The sequence below is a fragment of the Trichosurus vulpecula genome, chromosome 5 (genome assembly GCF_011100635.1).
Source record: "Trichosurus vulpecula isolate mTriVul1 chromosome 5, mTriVul1.pri, whole genome shotgun sequence".
Taxonomy (NCBI): Eukaryota; Metazoa; Chordata; class Mammalia; order Diprotodontia; family Phalangeridae; genus Trichosurus; species Trichosurus vulpecula.
This window is the reverse complement of record NC_050577.1, coordinates 71,790,103-71,812,458: the sequence shown is the minus strand read 5'-3', so window position 1 is coordinate 71,812,458 and position 22,356 is coordinate 71,790,103. Positions and strand designations below refer to the sequence as shown.

The window sequence follows — 22,356 nt, the reverse complement described above, 5'->3', positions numbered from 1 at the left end:
TCCTAGAGCTTCAGTTTCCTCATTACAAAACGAAAAGGCTGGATCCTATGGTCCAGGATCTCTGAGTTCCCTTGCAACTTTGTACCTATCCTATTATCATTTCTACACAGTAACAAAATAGCAGGCCTAGAATCTCATGGGCGTAGGCTCCTTATCCTGTTACCTGCTCTTTTTGTGCTCCTAGAACATGATTTGGTAGTCAGGAATAGCCTCATGGTCTAAGAGCATGAGACAGATATCATCCTCAGCTAGAGAGCAGCAGTCCCGTTAGAGATGAAAAATCATAAGGCAGATTTGATGCTTCAGAGACTAGGACAGAAAGACTAATATTTGGTGGCAAGATCAGGATTCCAAATATGCTTAGAACTGAGGAGACTTGGCTAATTATTGTGACACCCAGAGAATCAAAGCCACAGGTGAAAACTAATCAAGGCCCACCTGGTTTTTGTACTTGCTTGACATTGAAGCACAGATTGATGGGAGATGTCTCTACATCTGAAGTATCTGGAATAACAGTGTAGTGGGTGTCCCTAGGAAGGGTACACACTCCACTTTGGGAAGCCAGAAAATGGCCTGAAGTGAGGTGGTTTTGGAGTGTTATCTCATGGGCAGCTGAGGCTTAGACATGGTAGGTGAGGTAGTAGGAGCTTTGGTAGACCCAGGTAAGGTAGTTTGCAACTTGGTGGCCTTGTCAAAGGTACCAGCCAAGTTGACGATCTCCTACATAGCGATTCCCACTCATTACTAGGGAAAAGACAAACTAAAGAAGCATTCAGATCCAGAGGTGGTACAGTAGTTGTAAATCATCCCAGATAAAGACAAATATTCTGGATTGTGTAGGGAACAGGTAGCATACCATCCAAGAAGGAGGAGCTTTAGATTCTAGAGTCACAAATATAATGGAATGATTTCATGACAATGCCATTAAGCTAGTAAAGGGACAGTTTGCCCTCACTTCTCTAGCTTTTATGAGATATCTTAATGCTAATTATTAGTATGACCAGTAAGAAACACCAAGACTGAAATAGTACTCAATCCAGCTACACTCCACTGTAGTTATGTTGAATGGATGACCCAGAATAGAGGACAAGGGAAAAAACAAGAGATACTTCAAACCTGTTTTGAAGCTGAATGCCATAGAACAGGCTATAGCTTTGGACTTCTTGGAAATGACAGCAGCTGACAGATTTTCCTTATGTATGGCAATCCAGGCATGGGACCACTCTTCTAAAAAGTCAAATATTTCGATCGATTGCACACCAAAGAGTCCCAAGCAACAACTTATGTACAAGTAGTAGCTATAGCTACAAATTAAACAATCTTTGCGTCTGCAACTTGTAGAAAAGATCATCACCCATGAATGCGTTTGACTTTCAGCACATATTTATTATCATTACAAAATCTTTGAATTATAAAACTCAATAAAATGCATAGGATAAAATAAATAGTTTTTAGCAATTTATCTAGTCAGCCAATTATTCGAGTTTATTAAGAGTTACTTTATGTACAATATACATAATCAGAGAATTTTCAGAGAATTAGAACAAAAAACATTACACCTGATGTTAACTACAGCAGATCATTTCATCTGTCTTGAATGCGTCCAAAAGTTACGTCAGTATCTTGTAGTGCCTCAGAATCATCAGTGTTGGTGCATCAGTTGTGTTAAAATTTTGAGAATTATAAATAGAGGTAATTGGGGTAGTGTCTGTGTTGATCCTCTTACATAACCTTGAAAGTGCTCTTTTAAATAAACATGTTATCAGCTTGTTTAGTTGTCATTTAGTCTAAATTGTAAGCCTTTGGGAAAGCTATGTCAAATCCAATTCTGTGCATCTAACCTTCATGAATAAATCACTTTTTTCTAACCCTGTTTTTCTTTGTATCATTTATTGTCTTTTTCCTCTCCCCCGGAATTGAAGTGCTTGAAAAAAACAGGCAATTGAAACATTTTTGGAATGTTATATTCATCTTAAATGTTCAAGTTTGTCTACTCAGAATTATACTTTTAAATAATTCAGCCATTTTCAGTTAAACTATCTTATGGTATGTTTTGGTTTCACAAGGGTTTTGACCACTGCATTATAGAGAGAAGGCATTTGGCCATCTTTAAGCCTGATTTCTCTTCCATGCTATTACTCTGTTTTGACTAATGAATGTTAACTAGTAACAAGTCACTTATTTTCATGTCTAGGTGTTTGTTTATTCTTCATCTAGAGGTACTTAGAGGCAGAAATTAGTCCTTCCCATATGTTTGCACAGGTACCAAATAGTTTTTAAATAACCTTCAAAATCTTGATGGAGAGCAGTCAACAATTTTCTACTTAATAATCATTTTTTTAGGGTAATAAGTGTCAGCTCTGAATTCCTCCCAAATTTGTCCTGTCATCGAAAAAGCAAAAAATACTTGTTTATATAACTTGGAACTAAATGTAGAAATCTTCCCTCACTTTCTAAGAAAAAACCGAATCATGGGAATCATTGGGAGAGATAGTGGAATGAGAGATGGCTAAAAATTGATTTTGTTATTTTAGTCTATTTTACTACTTACATGATCTACATTTTATTTTACAGATGAGTTTACAACTAATTTTCTGGGTTGGATTGGTCAGTTGCTCAGTCTGTCAAGTACTTGGCCAAACAGGTAAGCTAATCTATTCTTTATTTCACTCTTAACAATGAGCACTAGGCTTTGTTTAGTGATACTGCTTTTATTTGAGCTCCTATTTAATCAACACACAGGATTCTCCACTGATGACTTTCCTCCTCTCAACTTCTTTCTCCTCTTTGATTCCCTCCTCCCTCTTGACATCTCTGTCCCCTCCCCTTCACCTGATTGTTAATCAGCTAAGACTTTTATTGCCTCTGGTCATCTCAGCTCTCAGTCTTTCTTTTGTCCTATTTGTGAAATACTAAGGGACCTGAATATTTCAGTCTTTTCTGTTTCTCTCTAATAGCATGATGGAGTGGAAAGCACACTGTTTCTGGTCAGAGGCTCTGGGTTCAAATTTTATTTCTAGTATCACCTGTGAGACTTAGGGCAATCATTGAACCTCTTGGGCTACAGTCTTCTCACTTGTATAGTAAAGCTCACTGCTAACTCCAAATTCATGACCACATCACCCTAGCTTACTCATCCAGATATCTGAACTCCTAATAGACCAGCCATTGCTTCATTAGTCCAGCATACTCTCCCAGCTCGATCCTAAACTAACTAGTCACAGTGCTTCCCAACCCAGGCCAGCTCAAACCTAGAGGCAGCATGATATAGTAGAAAGCATATTGGCTCTGAAATATATGTAAAGAAGGAAATAAAAAAATATTAAGCACATACTATGTGCCAGGCACTGTGCCAAGTGCTGGGAATACAGGTATAAGCAGAAAGACAATCCTTGCCTCCAAGGAGCTTATGTTTTACTGAAGAAGACAAGACATAGTGAAGAAGGAAGAGCAGCAGGGAGAAATAAAGGTGCCCAGGAGAGTCAGAACTTTAGTCTAAAGAGAAAGAAGGCCTGGCTACCCTGGACATCTTTCTTCAGTTGGAGCTTCGGGGAAGAGCCAGCCAATCAGAGGGAGAGGCTGCTGGAGCAGAGGGGTACTTCCAAGGCTAGTGTGAGCTCCCAGAATTAAGTTTCTGGGACATGGTGAAGAAAGTCCAGGAATACAGCCTGAAGAGGAATCATGTGTATGGAAGACATAAGAATAAAACACTAAAACAGCAAGAAAGAAAGTAATGTGTGAAAGACTTGTGTATTCACGAAAAACTATGCAAAAGAGGAAAAACAACTTTACAAGAAGTCAACAAGTCAGTTAGAATCTAGGTCACAGAGAAAAGGTGATATCTGTATACCTGAGAGTAGGAAAGTAGAGACCAGGAATGTGTCCATGTCCACAGATATGATTAGAAATCCAAGTCTGTGACTATAAGTATGGTTTATGTAGAATTTTAAAATATCCCTTTTCTGCACACACATATATATGGTCACCTCTCTGTAGAGAACTTAAAAAGCAAAATAAACCACATTTGTAATTATGAAAAGCCAACATTCTTTCATTAAGATAAAACTTCCCCAAGGCTTAATTTAGTGAAGTAGAATCTGTTTTATAAAGAGTAATAGAACATCACTGAACGCTCAAGCAGTGATAACCTGCTGGGGTGAAATATATCTGATTAACCTATTGGAATTCTTCGAGTGTAAAGCCTTGGATACAAGCCTGTCATCAGGGACTTTTTTAAAAATTAATTTATCAAAGAAGGGATTGAAGAGTGGCATTGGTTTGTTATGTATAGGAACAAGGATCCTAAGACTGATAGGGTCATAGTTGTAGATGTGACGAATACAACTTATGAACAAAGACAAACAACAAAGTGACTACATCTGACCACATGTGTGGTGCTTTGTTCCTGTAATCCCCTTCCTTGCAAGAGGAGGCAATTCTATTTCATTATCTTTTCTCCAAGACCAAGACTGATTAATTCAGCTACTCAGAGTTCAGATACTATTTAGTGTTCTTTTAATTTACATTATTATAGTCATTACATATTTTTTTCTTCTGGTTCTGTTTGCTTTATCCTGCATCAATTCACATACATCCTCAATTTGTTCCCTCCTATGCCAACCAGTTTTCTCTGAATTACTCACATTTGGTCATTTATTCTATTCCTATGCCACAATTTTTGCATCTAACCCTTAATCAATATCCAATCCTCATTCAGTGGACACCTGCATTTTTTTCCAGTTTTTTGCTACCACAGATAGTATTGCTATGAGTATTTTGGTACATTGGGACCTATGTTTCTGTCTTTGATCTCTTTGGGGTCTGTGACTAGTTCTTCTGGAAGAATATTTTCCTAAGGCAATAGGTGTCTATAAGCACCTCTTTAGTGTCTTAATCATGAACCAAGTCTTTCTCTATCCTCTCCTATAGCAATCTTCTCACTGAAGCGCCTGAGTATCAGTATATATGCTCTTTGAGTTTGGGGGATCTTAGTTCTTAAAATAATTTCTCTACCTCTTTAGACACTGGGGCAGGTAATGCCACATAGAAGAATTAAGATTTTTTTATTTTTTAGTTTACAACACTCAGTTCCACATTATTTTCAGTTCCAGATTTTCTCCTGCCGCCCCACCCCTCCAAGATGGCATGGAATCTGATATATCTTCTGTATATAACTTCATATTAAACTTATTTACACAATAGTCAAGTTGTAATGAAGAATTATGACCAATGGAATGAATCATGAGAAAGAAGAAACAAAACCAAAAAAAAAAAAAGGGAGAACAAATAGTTTGCCTCAGTCTGCATCCAGACTCCATAGTTCTTTCTCTGGATGTAGATAGCTCTCTCCATCATGAGTCCTTTGGAGCTATCTTTGGACCTTGTATTGCTGGGATGAGCCAAGTCTATCAAAGTTAGTCATCACAGAATCAGTATGTCCGTGGTTGTGTACAATGTTCTGGTTCTGTTCCGCTCACTCAGCATTATATTGTGTAGGTTTTTCCAGGTTATTATGAAGTCTGTATCTTCCCCATTTCTTGTAACACAATAGTATTCCCTTACGTTCATATACCAAAAGTTGTTCAGCCATTCCGCAATTGATGAGCATCCCCTTGATATCCAATTCTTTTGCTACTACAAAAAGAGCTGCTATAAATATTTTTGTACATATGGGTCCTTTTCTCACTTGTGTGATCTCTTTGGGATACAGCCCTAGAAGTGGTATTGCTGAGTCAAAGGGTATGTACATTTTTATAGCCCTTTGGGCATAGTTCCAAATTGCTCTCCAGAATGGCTGGATCAGTTCACAACTCCACCAGCAATGTAATAGTGTTCCAATTTTCCCACATCCTCTCCAGCATTTATCATTTTCCTGTTTTGTCATTTTAGCCAATCTGACAGGAGAGATGTGGTAGCTAAGAGTTGTTTTGATTTGCATTTCTGTAATCATTAGTGATTTAGAGCATTTTTTCATATGCCTATGGATATCTTTTAATTTCTTCCTCTGAAAACTGCCTGTTCGTATCCTTTGACCATTTCTCAATTGGAGAGTGACTTGTATTTCTATATATTTGGCTCAGTTCCCTGTATGTTTTAGAGATGAGACCTTTATCAGAGACACTAGTTGTAAAGATTTTCTCCCAGTTTTCTGCTTCCATCCTAATCTTTGTTGCATTGGCTTTTTTTATACAAAAACTTTTCAATTTAACATAATGAAAATTATCCATTTTGCATTTTGCAGTGCTCTCTATCTCTTGTTGTGTCATGAATTCTTTGCTTTCCCATAAATCTTATAGGTAAACTATTCCTTGCTCTCCCAAATTGCTTATAGTATCAGCCTTTATTCCTAAATCATGAACCCATTTTGACTTTATTTTGGTATATGGTGTAAGATATTGGTCTATGCCCAGTTTCTGCCCTACCATTTTCCAATTTTCCCAGCAGTTTTTGTGAAATAGTGAATTCTTAGCCCAGAAGCTGGATTCTTTGGGTTTATCAAAGAGTAGATTGCTATAGTCATTGACTGCTGCGTCTTGTGTACCTAACCTATTCCACTGATCCATGCCTCTGTTCCTTAGCCAGTACCAGGTAGTTTTGATGACTGCTGTTTATAGTACAATTAATATCTGGTATGGCTGAGCCCATGGTGGTCTTTTTGATTGTGTTCATCATGATGAAGAGATGAACAATTATCTATGAAATAATGTTTTTTCCTTCCTTTGGATATACAGTGAAGCCAGTTCTACCACTTCCTCTATATGTCAGAGAAACAAATCTGTGAAGTTTTCCTACATGTTTGTTTTTTCCAGGTATTGACAAGATCCTACTGTTTGGTTACTAAAGACTTGGTAACTAAAATGGAACAAGTATAAGGAAACTTGGAGACTTAGAGGACTTTCTACCCTAGGGTAGTGCAGTCAACAATTATAAGCCTCATTCATGACTTTATGTGGGCAGCTTAATGACATGATAGGTAGAACACTGGGTCTGGAGTCAGGAAGATCTGAGTTCATATCCAGCCTCGAGACATTTACTAGCTGTGTGACCCTAAGCAAGTCACCTAACCTCAGAGTGCCTCAGTAATGATAGTACCTACTTCCCACAGTTTTTGTGATAATCAGATGTGATGTATTTATAGTGTTCAGCATAGTGCCTATCTCTCCTGCAGAGAGCGCAGTCTGATGGGCTGACCATGTTGTTCGAATGGCAAACATAGTTTGCCTACAGGACTGTTTTATGGAAAACTCACACAAGGCAGGCACCCCTGTGGGGGTTAGAAGAAATACAAGGACACTGTCAGTGGCTCTCTGAAGAGAGATTTGAAATCAGTTGCACCACATGGGAGACATTGGCAAAGGACTGCCCAGCATCGTGTACTCCCATCAAAGAAGGCGCTGTGCTCCATGAGCAAAGCAGACATGAAATGCGCAAATTTAGACACATTTCCACTCCAAATATTTATATGGACTATTTGTGCCCAACCTGTGGTTGAGCCTTCTGAGGTCATATTGGTCTGATCAGCCACAGTCAGATACATTCTACTTTGACTCCAACACAGTGATGTCATTTTGGTCCTTTTTGAGAATGAAGGACAACACTCAGCCCAGTGCTTAGCACATAGTAGGTGCTGTGTAGGTGCTTATTCCCTTATCCCCCCTCTACCCCTTCATAGTAGCCAAAACCTGCAAACTAAGGAGGTGCCCACTTATTACAGAATGGCTAAATAAATTGTGGTATATGAATATAATATAATTTATTTTCGTGCCATAAGAAATGAAAAAATGGAGCATTTCAGAGGAAACTGTGAAGACCTTTGATCTTATGCAGAGTGAAATGAGCAGTTTACACAGTGACAACATTACAGAGAAAAACAACTTTGACTTCTAAAACTCTAATTAGTCTAATAAGTCACAAGGCCAGAGGACTAAAAATTTATCATGCCACCCTTCCAAAGAGGTGATGAACTTAAAAATCCACATTTATGGACATGGACAATGTGGGAATGATTTGCTGGACCATACATTTTTATCATGAGGATTTTGTGTGGTTTTACATTTTTTCATTTGGGGGAACTGTAAAAGGAAAAGATAAAACTTAAGAGAGCTTTGTGATTTTTAAGGGCTTGTATTCATTCTTCCTTGCTCTAGGATTTTATTGAATTTTCTTCCTTTAAGTTGCTTCCTGATTCCTCCCCCCTTGCCCTGGGTACATCCTCAAGGACTGGACCCAGAAGCTCCTTGAAGCTCCTCACCTGGGCTTGTCAGCTCAGATCCCTGTCCATATATGTATCAGTGCTGCCATGTAGACTGATCCCCCTGTTCTAGTTCCTCCGTGGCTCTCTTCCTTTCCTTCTGAGCATTAATGTCCAATGCAGAAAAAGTGAAATTTTTTTTTTCAGAGTGGGAGGACAATGAGGAGAGTGTTTTGGAAAAATCTCTTCAGCCTTGGGGATCCAGAGACAGAAAGCAGAATGCTTCTCCCCTCACCCCTTTCTGTTCTTTTACCCCAGTCCCCTTCTCGTACACACTTTGCCTGATGTAGCTGAATAGGGTCAGCATCTACTCTTGTAGTTAGAGAGGAGCAGGTAAGGAATGTGGCACAGGAGGAGATTGCAGCATGGATCCAGGCCCTGGCCTTCTGCTCAGCTTGTGTGTCCCTACTTGGAGGTGGAGACTGATGGGCAGTGTATGCTAAATGCCTTGGGAATTAGCATTTCCTGTTCTTGATTCACAAAGACTTTATGTTGTCAGAGATTTCACTTTTTTTGTTCTGTGGATGTGGTTGTAATTGTTCAATATCTGACATATAATTCTTCTTTTGGGGAATAAGGAAATTGAGAGTCAGTAGGGCCTCGGGGAAGTATCAAGTTCACTATCATTGTGAACTAAATTCATCTTAGTAGAAAATCATAGGATCATAGCTGTTGAGCCCAAGGAAATTCAGAGACCATACAGTTTAGCCCCTTTACTTTATAGCTAAGGAAAATGAGGCCCAGAGAGTAAACATCAGAACTGAGATTTGAACCCAGATCTTCTAACTCCAGAGACAAGAGTGGTCTTTCCACTGTCTCATGCATAATCCCACATTATTATGCTTATATTTTATAATATTTTTAACTAAAATGACTCGGGTTCTTTTGGACAGGTGGAAATGACTGTTTAAAAGCAAATGCAAAATCATGTGGAGAATGTATACAAGCAGGACCAAATTGTGGATGGTGCACAAATTCCGTAAGTAGTGTAAATTGCATATAGTTTTTGACATGAATTATAGTACTATATATTAATTACACTTGGTTTTTAAAGTTTTGTTTTTGTCTTGGTTTGTTTATGGGGGGGGGGTGAGATTCCTGCCACTTTATTCCTAGTGTAGGTATTGGATAACTCTCAGTTCTCAGGTGTGTCACTCATAGCTTTTCTAAGGCTTGTGTGCCTCAAGAATGACATCTTTTCCTTATATCTCTTGAATATGCCTCCTGTTCTTCAAAATAGTTCATATCTTCTACCGTACCTGCCCCTCTAACTAAATTAAATTATAGATTCTCAGAAGCCTCCAAGCTGGCCAGCAACATTACTCGTAAAGATATGTATCGGTATCTGGTCAGCTATTAAGTTTTCATAAAGTTTTCATTTGGATCTCTGCTTTGCCCCATCACTTTCTGTCTTGCTTATACTTTGTACATAGCAGATCCCATTTTGTTAAATCTACTAGAAGGAAGGACCTTTTCCTTTTTTATCTTTATATTGCTAGCACCTAATTCAAATATTTTGCAAAGAGTAGATATTTGATAAATGTTTGTTGAATTTTAAATTACCTGTGCCACTGGGAGTATATATTCCAAGTAGCACAAAACCCAACATTCACTTATATTTGACTTTGAAATGCTCTAGATATTTTGACTTTTGTTACAGATGAATGATCCTAATTACATATGATTTAACTTAATTGAAAGCTAATTTTCATTATCTGAATATGCAACAAGTAATGGTGAGGGAGTTCAGCCAGAAATAGGGTGAAGCAATAGGGGAAAGCTCAAGGGTTGACTGTGTATAGATACACCATACTACACAAACTAGTCACACCAGATGGCACGCTCTGGCCATTGTAAACATAGATACCTAAAGAACTGAAAGTATTTTCTTACACTCAGCGCCACTTGGTTAAACTAGGGACAACAAGGAAGATAGAGAATGTACCTCAGTATACTTGTGAGCATGAAGTTTGGTTTTCCCCTGTCTATCCTGGCTGTAACAAACTACTTCTGAAGGAGCAGTCCTTATTCTCTGAACCTCCAGCTATTCTAGACATGGACAGTTGGAGACCACCCAGAACCCTTTTCCTCCCCTGCAGGAGCAGTTGTGCCCACCACCTGTTGATTATTCAGAGTGATGTTTTAAAGACTTAGCATACTCAACACGGTTGGCATTTTTTATTATCCAGTCTCTTGATGGTGTGGATTATCTGTAGAACAGGGGGAGCTGTAGTTGGGGATTATCCCTACCAAACTATTTCTGAAATAATTCACAGTTGTCTGTTGATGGTATTAAATCATGTTTCAAAGAGAAAGGGTTAAAGATATTTTTACATGAGCTCTGGATACAATCTTAACACCTTTGTGTTGGTCAGTGTTTTGAAAAGCTTACTTTACTAGTGTGCTTTTTTGTTGTGGAGGATAGTTTTAGAGTGATAATATTTAGGAGAGTGGAGGTTTGGTTTAGCTGACCTTCAGTTCTTTTAATTATGCAGATAATCTTCAACCATCTCTTCTGTCAAATGCTATTCATATTTCAAGTTTTTTTGTCCTATACAGACTAGCTCGTAAAAGCTAATCTATTTTGCCTTTTCTGTTTTCTTTGATACCTTTGCCTTGTACCATGCTATATTTTATGGATAATTAACAAACACTATTAATTGATAATGATAATTATAGCTACCATTTATATAGTACTTACTATGTACCAGGCACTGTGCCTAAGTGCTTTACACTTACTCTCATTTGATCCTGTCAAAACCCTTGGGAGGCAAGGTGCTGTTATTATCCCCATTTTACAGGTGAGGAAACTGAGGTAAACAGGTTGAGTGACTTGTCCAGAGTCACACAGCTAATAAATATCTGAGGCCAGATTTGAACTCAGCTCTTCTTAACTTCAGGCCCAGCATTCTTTCTACTGTGCCTCTAGCTGCCCCATTGAATTGTTAGATATTAGGAAGCAATGAATCTTAAGATTTATTTAGGTTCTTTATTCCTAGAAAAATAAGAGAATGAGGATAGGATTATTAAAAACATAACTTCCTATGGAATAAATAGTTTTTTTTTCTTTTTTTAGGAAAAAAAAAGTCTTACTGATTTTTTTTTTAAATACTGTTGTCATTTCCCAGTAATCCTCCACACCCAATTGAACATTTTTCTGATGTCTTTTCCTCTTGCTTTTCTTTAAAATATTGTGGTTGTGTATATTCTCTTGGTTTTGCTTACTTAACTCCTAGTTCACCCAAGATTTCCCAAGGTTTTCTAAAGTACAAGCGCTCATATCTGGGCAGGGGAAGCTTCTTTAAAAGCCAGAAAATTAAGTAAATATCTTGTGTTGAATCTTTTGTGTAATGAACAATATTGCCACTTGTGATTATTTGTGCCATAATTTCTCATTCATATTTATACGTGATTTAGTCATTTTTACAAGAGGGAATGCCTACCTCTGCCCGGTGCGATGATTTAGAAGCATTAGAAAAGAAAGGCTGCCGACCGCAGGACATAGAAAATCCTCGAGGCGACAAAGATATCCGGAAAAATAAAAACGTGACAAATCGCAGTAAAGGCACAGCAGAAAAACTCCAGCCTGAAGATATTACGCAGATCCAGCCACAGCAACTGACCTTGAAGCTACGCTCGGGTACGTGAGCCAAATGAGGTCAGAGTCATCATGACTCTCGTTGTGATCCCAGTTTCACAGGTGCTACTGAGAACAGATCTTTGTAAATCGAGTTGGCGTTCTCTTGTGGACCAAGAACATATGGAATTTTAGGGATTAACTCATTTTTAGCAGATTCAGTAAAGAGATATCAGTAGTTCCTTAATTTAATACTTCAGAAAAACTCTTTATTTCATCAGTGTGTATGCTGGTGCTTATGCTCCAGTGAAATAGATCACCTCTTCTTTAGGCACAGCCCCACCACCATGCCTCTAGTAGATAGTTTTAGGAGTTACTGTGACCAGAAATGTTGTCATTAACTAAATTAGTTTATTGCACCTGTCGGAGCTTGTGCTGTGCTGGTAAGCTTTCAGAAAAAACCTGGGGCCATCTTCATACCATAGTGAGATGTAGACATTACAGGAACGATATAAAATGAGTGAATTGGTCTTTCCCTCAGGAAGCTTATGGTTAATAAGAACTTAATGTCCTGTCAGAGTCACTATTTTAGACATGTTTTCTAAACAGCGTGTTGCTACGTAAAACATGACAGCAAGAAAATAGAGACATTTTTAGGAACTAAAATGACATAGAGTTAACACTTGCATCTATTATTTTGTTATAATACTACTTTCTGTACTGTCAAAGAATGCCTATTTTAATATCTGCATTAGTCAGTAACGGTATTAAAACCATATAAGCTTTCTATAGAAATAGTAATATATTAGATATGAAGTGAATGTAATGTTGATCAAATAGTTTTCATATTGGTATACTTTGGGCTTCTAGTAACTTAATTTGATTTCTTTTTCTAACATCTGCCTTATTAGGAGAACCACAGACATTTGCATTAAAATTCAAGAGAGCTGAAGACTATCCTATTGACCTCTATTATCTTATGGATCTCTCTTATTCCATGAAAGATGACTTGGAGAATGTGAAGAGTCTTGGAACAGATCTAATGTATGAAATGAAGAGAATCACTTCAGATTTTCGAATTGGTAAGAGTGTTAGAAAGATACAAATGGATTTTATTTTAATTCCACCACATAGAAAACATGCGTCTTTTCTTAGCAGTTACAAAATCTCAAAAATAAGCAAATAAATGTTTTCTTTTCCCAAGACAAAATCAGAATCCCCTTTGCCATGTCTCTTTTAGCACTCAAAATTGTTATCTACCAGTCACCAAACTCATTTCAGACCTAGACTTCCATTTCACAGCAATCTCATTTCTGATTTGTCCATATTTTCCATTTCACACATATACATCTCATTTCATGCCTTCCTCAAGTTCTTAACCTCCTGTATGTACTACTGGAGCGCCAAGGACTATATGTTGAAATTACCGTATAACTTTTAGAAATCTTATAGTAGTTGTTTAAAAAGACTAGCACGCACTCTCTCTCTCTCTCACTCTCCCCCCTCCCCCTGTCTGTCCCCCCTCTCTCTCCCTCCCTCCCCTACCCCCCCCCTCTTTTTTTAATCTATTGAGGAAACACTAGTCTTCCCAAATTTTTTTCTTACTTAAAACTGATGGGTTGGGAATGGGAAGCTAAGCTGAGAAAATTTAGAACTAGCTATCCATTTTTTGCGTTTATTCGTGTAACAAGCATTATTGATGCACGCAAGATCTAAACTAAGCTCTTTGTGATGAGAAGATAGAATTTCCCAGGTTTTCTTGAGTTGTCTTTTCAGAGTGTTTAGTCTCAGAACATCAGGCATACCTGTAACAACAGTGTTGCTAGCAGCTGCTGTGGGGTGAAAGTCTAACAACTCCAGCACACAGGAAGGCTTCTAGCACAGGTTCTTTGATCTGCTTTTCTAAGGAAATCAACTTTAAGGGGTTAACAATCTCACTTTAATTAAACATACATATACCATTCATTTAGTTCAGGGGGAAAAGCCAGCACCCTGAACTTCAGAGCAAATACAAACAGAAATTACAAACAGAGGCAATATAAACAGAGCAAACACATACAGTTATCAATAGACAGGCCTCCAGCTATCTGACCAAGGAATTACACAGTTACCAGAAAGAGAGGCACCAACATTTGGGTTTTCAAAGCCGGAAGGCTCCTTAACAGTGCCTCCCCAGAGTCTTGTCTGGTCAAATCACAGGACACTCTTCCAGTGAGTGAGAGCCCCAAAGCAAAATGCTAACCTCCCAGGATATATACCCTTCTCAGGGTCAAAGGGCATCATAACCATGGGACTCAAATCTATGTGAACTAGGCCTTCCCTTGACATAAGCAGGTTATCAAAGAAACAAAGGCCAGACTTATCAAAGGCACTTGATTACCTAAGTGCTCCAGAAGAGAAAACAGTAAAAAAAAGTCCTACCTTAATTGCCATTACAATACCTGTATTGGAATTTAAGTGCAAAAACCCATTTCTCAGCCAGTATGCTAGGAAGACAAAGGTTTTTTGTTTTTTAAGTATGACATGGAAATGTTGACTTGAATATAACAAGTTATTACTGGTAATTTTAAGTTTTAAACCTACAAATTATCATTTTTCCAATAGGATTTGGTTCCTTCGTGGAGAAAACTGTGATGCCATATATTAGTACAACACCAGCTAAACTCAGGAACCCTTGCACAGGCGATCAAAACTGCACCAGTCCATTTAGCTACAAAAATGTGCTCAGTCTTACAGATAAAGGGGAAGTGTTTAATGAGCTTGTAGGAAAACAGCACATTTCTGGCAATTTGGATTCTCCAGAAGGGGGATTTGATGCAATCATGCAGGTTGCAGTTTGTGGAGTAAGTACTTAATTCTTTACAATTAGTTACAACCCCATTATCAGTCAAAAATAATAAGCATATATCCATATCATACTTTAGCCTTCCAGAGTTGTAGAGTTTAATGTCATACTGGTACTATGTGAGAAAAGCATTATTATAGTAATAATTACAATGGTTATTATAATTCCACTTAGAGGAGGAGAGAAAGTTTGAAGTCCTCATTACATAGAGTTTCAAAAATCTGTTTTTCAGTAATTTTGAAACAATAGTGGAACCCAGCCAGAAATCCTGATTCTTGACTTGTGTCCTCTCCCCACCCCTCCTTCTTAAAAAAAAAGTATTGGCCCAGGTGTCCTGATATTGTGGTGCTCTTTCTTTTCTGGCTTTGTGTCATCAAAGGAGCTGTGGAAGAACAAAAGCTTTGGGACTTAATCCCTAAGATTAATTTTTAATTTTTTTTATGCGCTGTGAGAGGAATCAAGGTACAAAATAACACTTTGTACCTGTTGTCTTAGTAAATCAATAAAATCTTATTTTAATCTTTTTTTCATGCTATGTGTGTGCCTGTTTGTGTATTTAGTAATGTGTTTTCTAATAAACTGTATGGTTTAGCTTTAAAATAGAATTTAGTCTAGAAGATGGGTTTTTCAGCCAGCATGTACTTAGAGATGTTCACAGAGGTACTACAAAACACTGAGCACTTGGGGCATATGTTGGGCAAGGGATTCGCAACAGAGTCAGAGTTGATGCTAGGCACAGTTTTGAAATAGATGAAGTTTACCTTTAATACATTTCCCTTTTCTTCCCTTTTTCCCCATTCCTACCCTCTATATACTGTCTCCTCTAGGAGCCTACTGTGTGCCCCTTCCTGTTTTCAGTCAGCTATAGTGTTAACATTTCATTAAAATAGAACTCCATTCCTGGTGACCCCATTCATGAGTCTTTGTATTTCCAAGGGGGACTCTTTAATGTCAGTCTCTTTTGGGGTGACTGATGCAAAAATACTACAGTTGCAAAGCTAAAACTGGGAGAGCACTTACCTCAGAAGTTATTAAGTCAATTCTTTAATCCACAGCAGTGACTGTGTTCCCATCTCCTGCTCCTTTCCTAAAGGACTGTGCTGTCTGTTATCTACTTCCCTCAACCCCTAGGCGTAGGAGAGTTAAAGAATCCCTAAATAGGAGCTGTCTTCATCTGCAAGGAACTCATACTTTGACTTTCTAATTAGGAAATAAGGCAAGACAGATTTATTCAGCAGATCAGGAAAAGTGTATGAGTGGAATAAACCAGGCTCTGAAGAAGCTCTGAATCAGTAATTACTCCGGTAGGTTAGAACATACATAGTTCATTGAGAAAAGGTTCCTAGAAAATGTAGCGTTTGAATTACAGGCTCTCAAGAGAAGAGTGTAAGGCGGTGGCAGTTTAGGCAGAGGAAGAAACGTGACTTATGGTTTGAGGGAGACACGAGGCCTGATGAACTGAAGGCTCTGTATCATTCACAATCAGGGATGAAGAAAATTGTTACAGGGTTAGTGGGGTAAAGAGAGAATTCTTGTTGATCATCTTTTAGATATTAAAGGATAGGAAAGGCACCAAGAAATGATAGGGAAAGGGTTCCATAGAGATGAAAAAGAAGCTAAAAGAATCGAAAGTTTAAAAATGTGTGTTGGGCTACTTTTTGTTTTGTCTTTAACATCCCTTTTTTTCTTTCAAAGTCATTAATTGGCTGGAGAAATGTTACACGCCTGTTGGTTTTTTCCACCGATGCTGGGTTTCACTTTGCTGGAGATGGTAAACTCGGTGGAATTGTTCTACCAAATGATGGACAATGTCACCTAGAAAATAATGTGTACACAATGAGCCATTATTATGTGAGTGCTTAATTCCTTCCCTATTAAATTTGTTGACGCTCCATTAAAGAGTGTTTGGGGGTTTGGGATTGTATTATTTTTGTAGGTATGAAGCTTAACCCATAGCCATGTGTTTTTGAACACATGGCTTTGTATCCACATTGGCCAGACAGTGATGCTGGGCTTAAGTAAAGAAGATGCTTGCTGCTCCTTCTCCACTTTTATTTAGTCACATGTAGACCACTGTCACGTGGATTAAAATAGACAAGATTTTCCTTTTCCTTTCTCATATCAGTCCAGAGCTTGCTAATTATTTTGGACAATGTTTTACTTCAACATGAATTCATATTATACTTTCACCTTCTCTTTCTTTGATTTTGCTAGTTCCTATTTAAGACTGATAGCTCAAGAATTTTTTTGTTTCTTCTAATTTCTCTTAATCTTTGGATCACCTTTAAGAGGTGAAGTTTTTGTCCATATTTTTAATGGATCATTTGAGTTTTTCATGTACCTCTCCTTGTTTCTGCATACTGTGAGTCATTCATTACTTTGAGGTTGGCATAGCCTCCTCAGAATTAGCTTCTCCACTATTAACTTTTCATGTGATATGGAGCAGCTGTTAAAAAGATATATGTTTTTCTGATATGGCCATGTGAAATGAGATGCCTCAAGCATTGGTCCATTATATAGCCATTCATTTTTTTTAGATAGTTCCTCTGAATATATTTCTCAGCAATTAATGTTTTATACTCCCTAAAGCCTTCCATTCATGGGAGAAATGCTTCTTCTGAAGAATCAAAAGAATGCTATAATTATCTCTCATCAGTATTTCAGAGGATCTGTTATTTTTCTTTGGTAGGGCTATTCCCTTCATTGACATAGATCACAACTACTCTGTACCTATAAGTTACTGTGGCCAAAACAGCCTAGTAGCCAACCTTGTACTGATGTCCTTCTCTATACTTACATGGGTTAGTCTTGAAATGAATGGCATTCATTTGGCTGCAAAGTCTAATCTCAAAACCTTGCTGGTTTAATATGAGCCTTGCTAGAGCTTTTACTCCATTGGAATTTAGCCTTTGAGAATCCAGGATTAATTACACACAACAATAAAGCTTTGAAGCAGGAATTTAGTGGAAAGGTACTCTCCCACCCAATGCAAATTGATATAAAAGTTGTGAATTTTAGAGTGCGCCTAAAACTCATAGAGTATTTGAGTTGGGCAGGATGCTAGAGATCATCCAGTCTTCACTAGCACATGTTATATTTCTGATACTTTGGATTACACACTAAAGTAGAGAATTTTATAGAACTACCTATATTAATCTGATACCTTACATACTTTATCATATCAATAATTTCTTACTTTCTAAAATTACTGGAAAACCTATATGGATTAGTAGATTATAGTTACACATTAACCAAATACTGATCCTTTACTTTCTAGGATTATCCTTCTATTGCTCACCTTGTCCAAAAACTCAGTGAAAATAACATTCAGACAATTTTTGCAGTTACAGAAGAATTTCAGGCTGTTTACAAGGTAAATATATAGTTATGTTTGCTTTATATAAGTTAAAGCAAGGTATATATGCATAGATTTTTATTGTTTAATGAACAAGCAAAAAGAACTGTAAATTAAACTGTAGGAAAGTACTCTCAGGGCAAACTGGGTAAAGTTGCTGGTTGTGTCTTAATCACCTTTTCAAAAATTCTTTGTGTCTGGCTCTCAAATATTTAGGCTAGTCATCTGAGTTAATTCACCCTGGCATTTAGTATTCCAAAATTTAATATATATTCAAAACAGATGTTAGATATTTTTAGTACATGGTGGTATTATGAATGTGTTTATGCTTTACATGTGTTTTATATTTTACATTGTCTCTGTTAAGGAACTAAAGAATTTGATCCCCAAGTCAGCAGTAGGAACGTTGTCTGCAAATTCCAGCAATGTAATTCAGTTGATCATTGATGCATACAATGTAAGTAATTGAAATGAATTTGTTTTCATAGCCATTTACAGTAGTCCTTTAAAAAAAGTTGCTTCACTCATCTCCTGTGTATAAGTTAGCAAGCCTATATAGACAGTATGGAAAATTGAGAAGCTGTGTAGGTCAAATCCTGGGGGGTAAAAATGTAGTCTCCTGGGCTATATTGGCATTTTCTTAGCCTAACTCGCAAAAAAATTGGACAAAAGTGTCTTGTTTAGAGTCATCACCAAAAAAAATCTGATTATTTAAAGATTGGTCTTGTTGCTATCAATCCAGTACTAGAAAACACAGCTTTAGTTCATGTTCTAGTTTCACCCCAGAGGATACTTGCCTTCAACTTGAGACAGAATTTATTTCCTGTTTCCGTTGAATGGAGACCGTGGAAGGGATCTTTGTTCATTTCTGCTTTGCTGTTTACAGAGGACAGAGCTTCCTGTTTCCAAGAATCATTGTTTATGTCTCACCTGTACCTTTTGTTGTTGCCTTTGGAAGAAGGTTGCTTCAAAGTAGAAGAAAAATAATTTTCTCCTTTTATGGTTCTGTTTCACATCCTAGTTAGCCATGTTTTCAAGGACATAATAAACATGGATGCTTAACAAATATTTGTTAATTTATAATCATTGACAAAAAACAACAATAAAATAGAAATATACTCTTTGAAGAAATACTGTCCAGTTGGATTTTGAAATAATTTATGGAAGAGATTTTTTTTTTCCAAACCAAAGTCCACTGAATTTAATTTTTAGATTTTTATTTTAATTTAACATTAAAAGTATTTAATTTTAATACTAATTAATTTAATATTAATACTTTTAATATTTAATTTTAGATTTTTAATAAATTAGAATTCTTTTGCGGGGAGACTAAAATTCATCTTTACTTTAGTCCCTATCTTCAGAAGTCATTTTGGAAAACAGCAAGTTGCCAGAGGGAGTAACAATAAATTACAAATCTTACTGCAAGAATGGAGTGAATGGAACAGGAGAAAATGGAAGAAAATGTTCTAATATTTCCATTGGTGATGAGGTGGGTGAGAATCACTTATTTAAGGTCGGGTGTTGGGTAGGTGAGAATGTGGACACATAGCAGTGATGTAGCTATTCATTCCTTACCTTATAGGTTCAGTTCGAGATTAGTATAACTTCCACCAAATGTCCTAAGAAAGACACGGACCGCATCATCAAAATTAAGCCTCTGGGTTTCACTGAAGAAGTAGAAATTACTCTCCAGTTTATCTGTGAATGTGAGTGCCAGAGTGCAGGCCTTCCAAATAGTCCAGAGTGCCATGAAGGAAATGGAACATTTGAATGCGGGGCCTGCCGGTAAGCAGAGGCCTGGTCTGGGAGTGGTGCTGGTCGGGGAGGCAGGCATGTGTCTTGAGAGGCAAGGAATCTTTCATTTTTTCTTTGCATCTCTGGTACTTTGCATGTAATTGGTGCATAATAAGTGCTTGTTGAACTGAATTTGTTTGTCAAATTATTCATAAAACTTTAATAGCCCTCTTTTTGCCTATTTCCAAAGCATATAAAGAAAACCCAACAGTAACAACAAATGGTTTAATTAGCAGGAGGAAATACTATTACATAGAAACCTATTAAACAGTAAAACTATATATTAAATTTTTTATTTCTTTTCCAGCTTTTTAAAGCATTGCATTTCATTCAAAACAAACAGCTGTGAGAGAAACTGAAGATTTATTTTGGGGTAGAAATTAGCATTTTCTTATAAAATAACAAGTTGAATTTTTGAAGTCAAATATGTATGTATATACTTATACTAATGAAAAAGAAGTAATAATTTTCTTTTCAATTTCATTTTTAAGCTTGTTAGGTGTTTTTCAAATTAAAAAGCAAAACTCTTAGGAAAAGGAACATATTCTGAAATCAGTCTTTATCCTTAAAACATTAGAAGTAGGAAGCATCAATAAATCAGCAAGCATTTACTAAGTGCCTGATAGGTGCCAGACACTGTGTTAGGTGCAGGAGAATACAAATACAATGAATGCAATAATCCCCACTCATAAAGATCTTATACATTCTGTTGGGGAAAACTACAAGTACACAGATAAGAAAATAAAGAGTATACAGAGTAGTTAGGGGGGAAGAGCACCACTAGCTGTCAGGAAGATGAGAAAAAGCTTCACATAGATGGGGATGCTTTAACTGCTCTTGAAGGAAGACAGTCTCGGGGAGACAGAGGGGAGGAGGGAGAGCAACACAGGCATAGGGATCCTTCAGTACAAAGGCATGAAATATAGATGGAGTATGGTGTGTGAGGAACAGGGAGAAGACCTGTTTGACTAGATCATAGTGTGTGGGAAGGACATCAGTTTGATTCTAAACTACAAATATAAGTTGAAGAAAACAAGAAAGAAAAAGTCACTTTTTTACAGTCTATACTATCTTTTGTAATCTTGATTAAATTAAATATACTTTGAATTTTCAGAAATAAGGCATCTTATTTCCAGTGACCTGTAGGTATTATAATTTATTATTTATTGTAATAATATTACTTACCATTAATAGCAGGTAGTCACTTAGACATAACATTATCTTACTTGGAAATTTTACTTTTTCATTTTCATGCTTACTTCTGCATTATAATCAAAACTTTCAATGACTTTGAGCTTCAGTGGCCTGAAAATATACATTGCTTGATTGTGTTTTCAGTCTGAGTTTGAAATGCTGATAGATTCTAAGTTTGATTTCTTTCAGGACCAGGAGCAAAGACCCATGTTGATTTATAAGGCTGGTCTAAATGTAGAGAGAATCTTTGTTATCTAAAACTACTCTTAGTGTTAGTTCCCACCAGTATAATTTCCACTGTCATCAGGACTTCTACATGATACATTCTTAATAAATTTTTTTATTTCATAGAGTTTAATCATTGATAATTGCCCTCCCTTTAGGTGCAACGAGGGACGTGTCGGTAGGCATTGTGAATGTAGCACAGATGAAGTAAATAGTGAAGATATGGATGCTTACTGCAGGAAAGAAAATAGTTCTGAAATTTGCAGCAATAATGGAGAATGTGTCTGTGGACAGTGTGTTTGTAGGAAGAGGGATAATACAAATGAAATTTATTCTGGCAAATTCTGTGAATGTGACAATTTCAACTGTGATAGATCCAACGGATTAATTTGTGGAGGTAAGAATGAGTTCTGAAATTGTGCAGCCTTTAACTTGGTGAAGAAGTGGTAGGTTCTCCAGAATACATGTAGCTCTCTGCATTGGTAAATACTTTATCTCTGTACGGTGGCATGGATAGAGATTTTTAAGGTGCTTACGCAATTATAATATTGTCATGTGAAATATCAAATTTTGAATTGCAGGAAATGGTGTTTGCAAGTGTCGAGTGTGTGAGTGTAACCCCAATTACACTGGCAGTGCCTGTGATTGTTCTTTGGATACATCTTCATGTATGGCATCAAATGGGCAGATCTGCAATGGCCGAGGAGTATGCGTATGTGGCTCCTGTAAATGCACCGATTCTAAATTCCAAGGGGCAACTTGTGAGATGTGTCAGACTTGCCTTGGTGTCTGTGCTGAACACAAGTGAGTGTTTCTTAATAACTGTTAGCTCTCCATGGATTCTGTCACACGCTAAGCCGGCCTCATTCTTATCACTTGGAATAAAAGGTATAAAGTTATAAGTATGGCTAAATCCTGTAGAAGATCAATCTAGAATGTTTAAAGTATTCTTCTTAAGTTATTTCCCTCTAATTTAAATGTAAAGTAACAGAATAACAATGCAACATTTTGATTCCATTTCCCATTCAATCAAAGCAGCTACATAAGTTGAGTTTAACTCTTTACTTATACACATAAGCTAAAAACTAACTTTTAAGATAGAGCCAGGAGAC

The 22,356-nt window shown here is 37.1% G+C and overlaps 1 protein-coding gene across 2 annotated transcripts in view; it reads left to right on the top strand.

Annotated features, from left to right (window-relative positions):
* ITGB1 (integrin subunit beta 1) overlaps positions 1 to 22,356 on the top strand; it is a 54,823-nt gene that overhangs the window by 20,362 nt on the left and 12,105 nt on the right. For both annotated transcript variants that reach the window (XM_036759000.1, XM_036758999.1), the window contains exons 2-13: positions 2,575 to 2,644; positions 9,145 to 9,230; positions 11,669 to 11,891; positions 12,740 to 12,910; positions 14,433 to 14,671; positions 16,369 to 16,524; positions 17,951 to 18,046; positions 18,396 to 18,485; positions 19,380 to 19,520; positions 19,614 to 19,816; positions 21,403 to 21,641; positions 21,826 to 22,048. In XM_036759000.1, the coding sequence (XP_036614895.1) occupies positions 2,575 to 2,644; positions 9,145 to 9,230; positions 11,669 to 11,891; positions 12,740 to 12,910; positions 14,433 to 14,671; positions 16,369 to 16,524; positions 17,951 to 18,046; positions 18,396 to 18,485; positions 19,380 to 19,520; positions 19,614 to 19,816; positions 21,403 to 21,641; positions 21,826 to 22,048 (1,937 nt within the window). The remainder of the gene's footprint in view (positions 1 to 2,574; positions 2,645 to 9,144; positions 9,231 to 11,668; positions 11,892 to 12,739; positions 12,911 to 14,432; positions 14,672 to 16,368; positions 16,525 to 17,950; positions 18,047 to 18,395; positions 18,486 to 19,379; positions 19,521 to 19,613; positions 19,817 to 21,402; positions 21,642 to 21,825; positions 22,049 to 22,356) is intronic.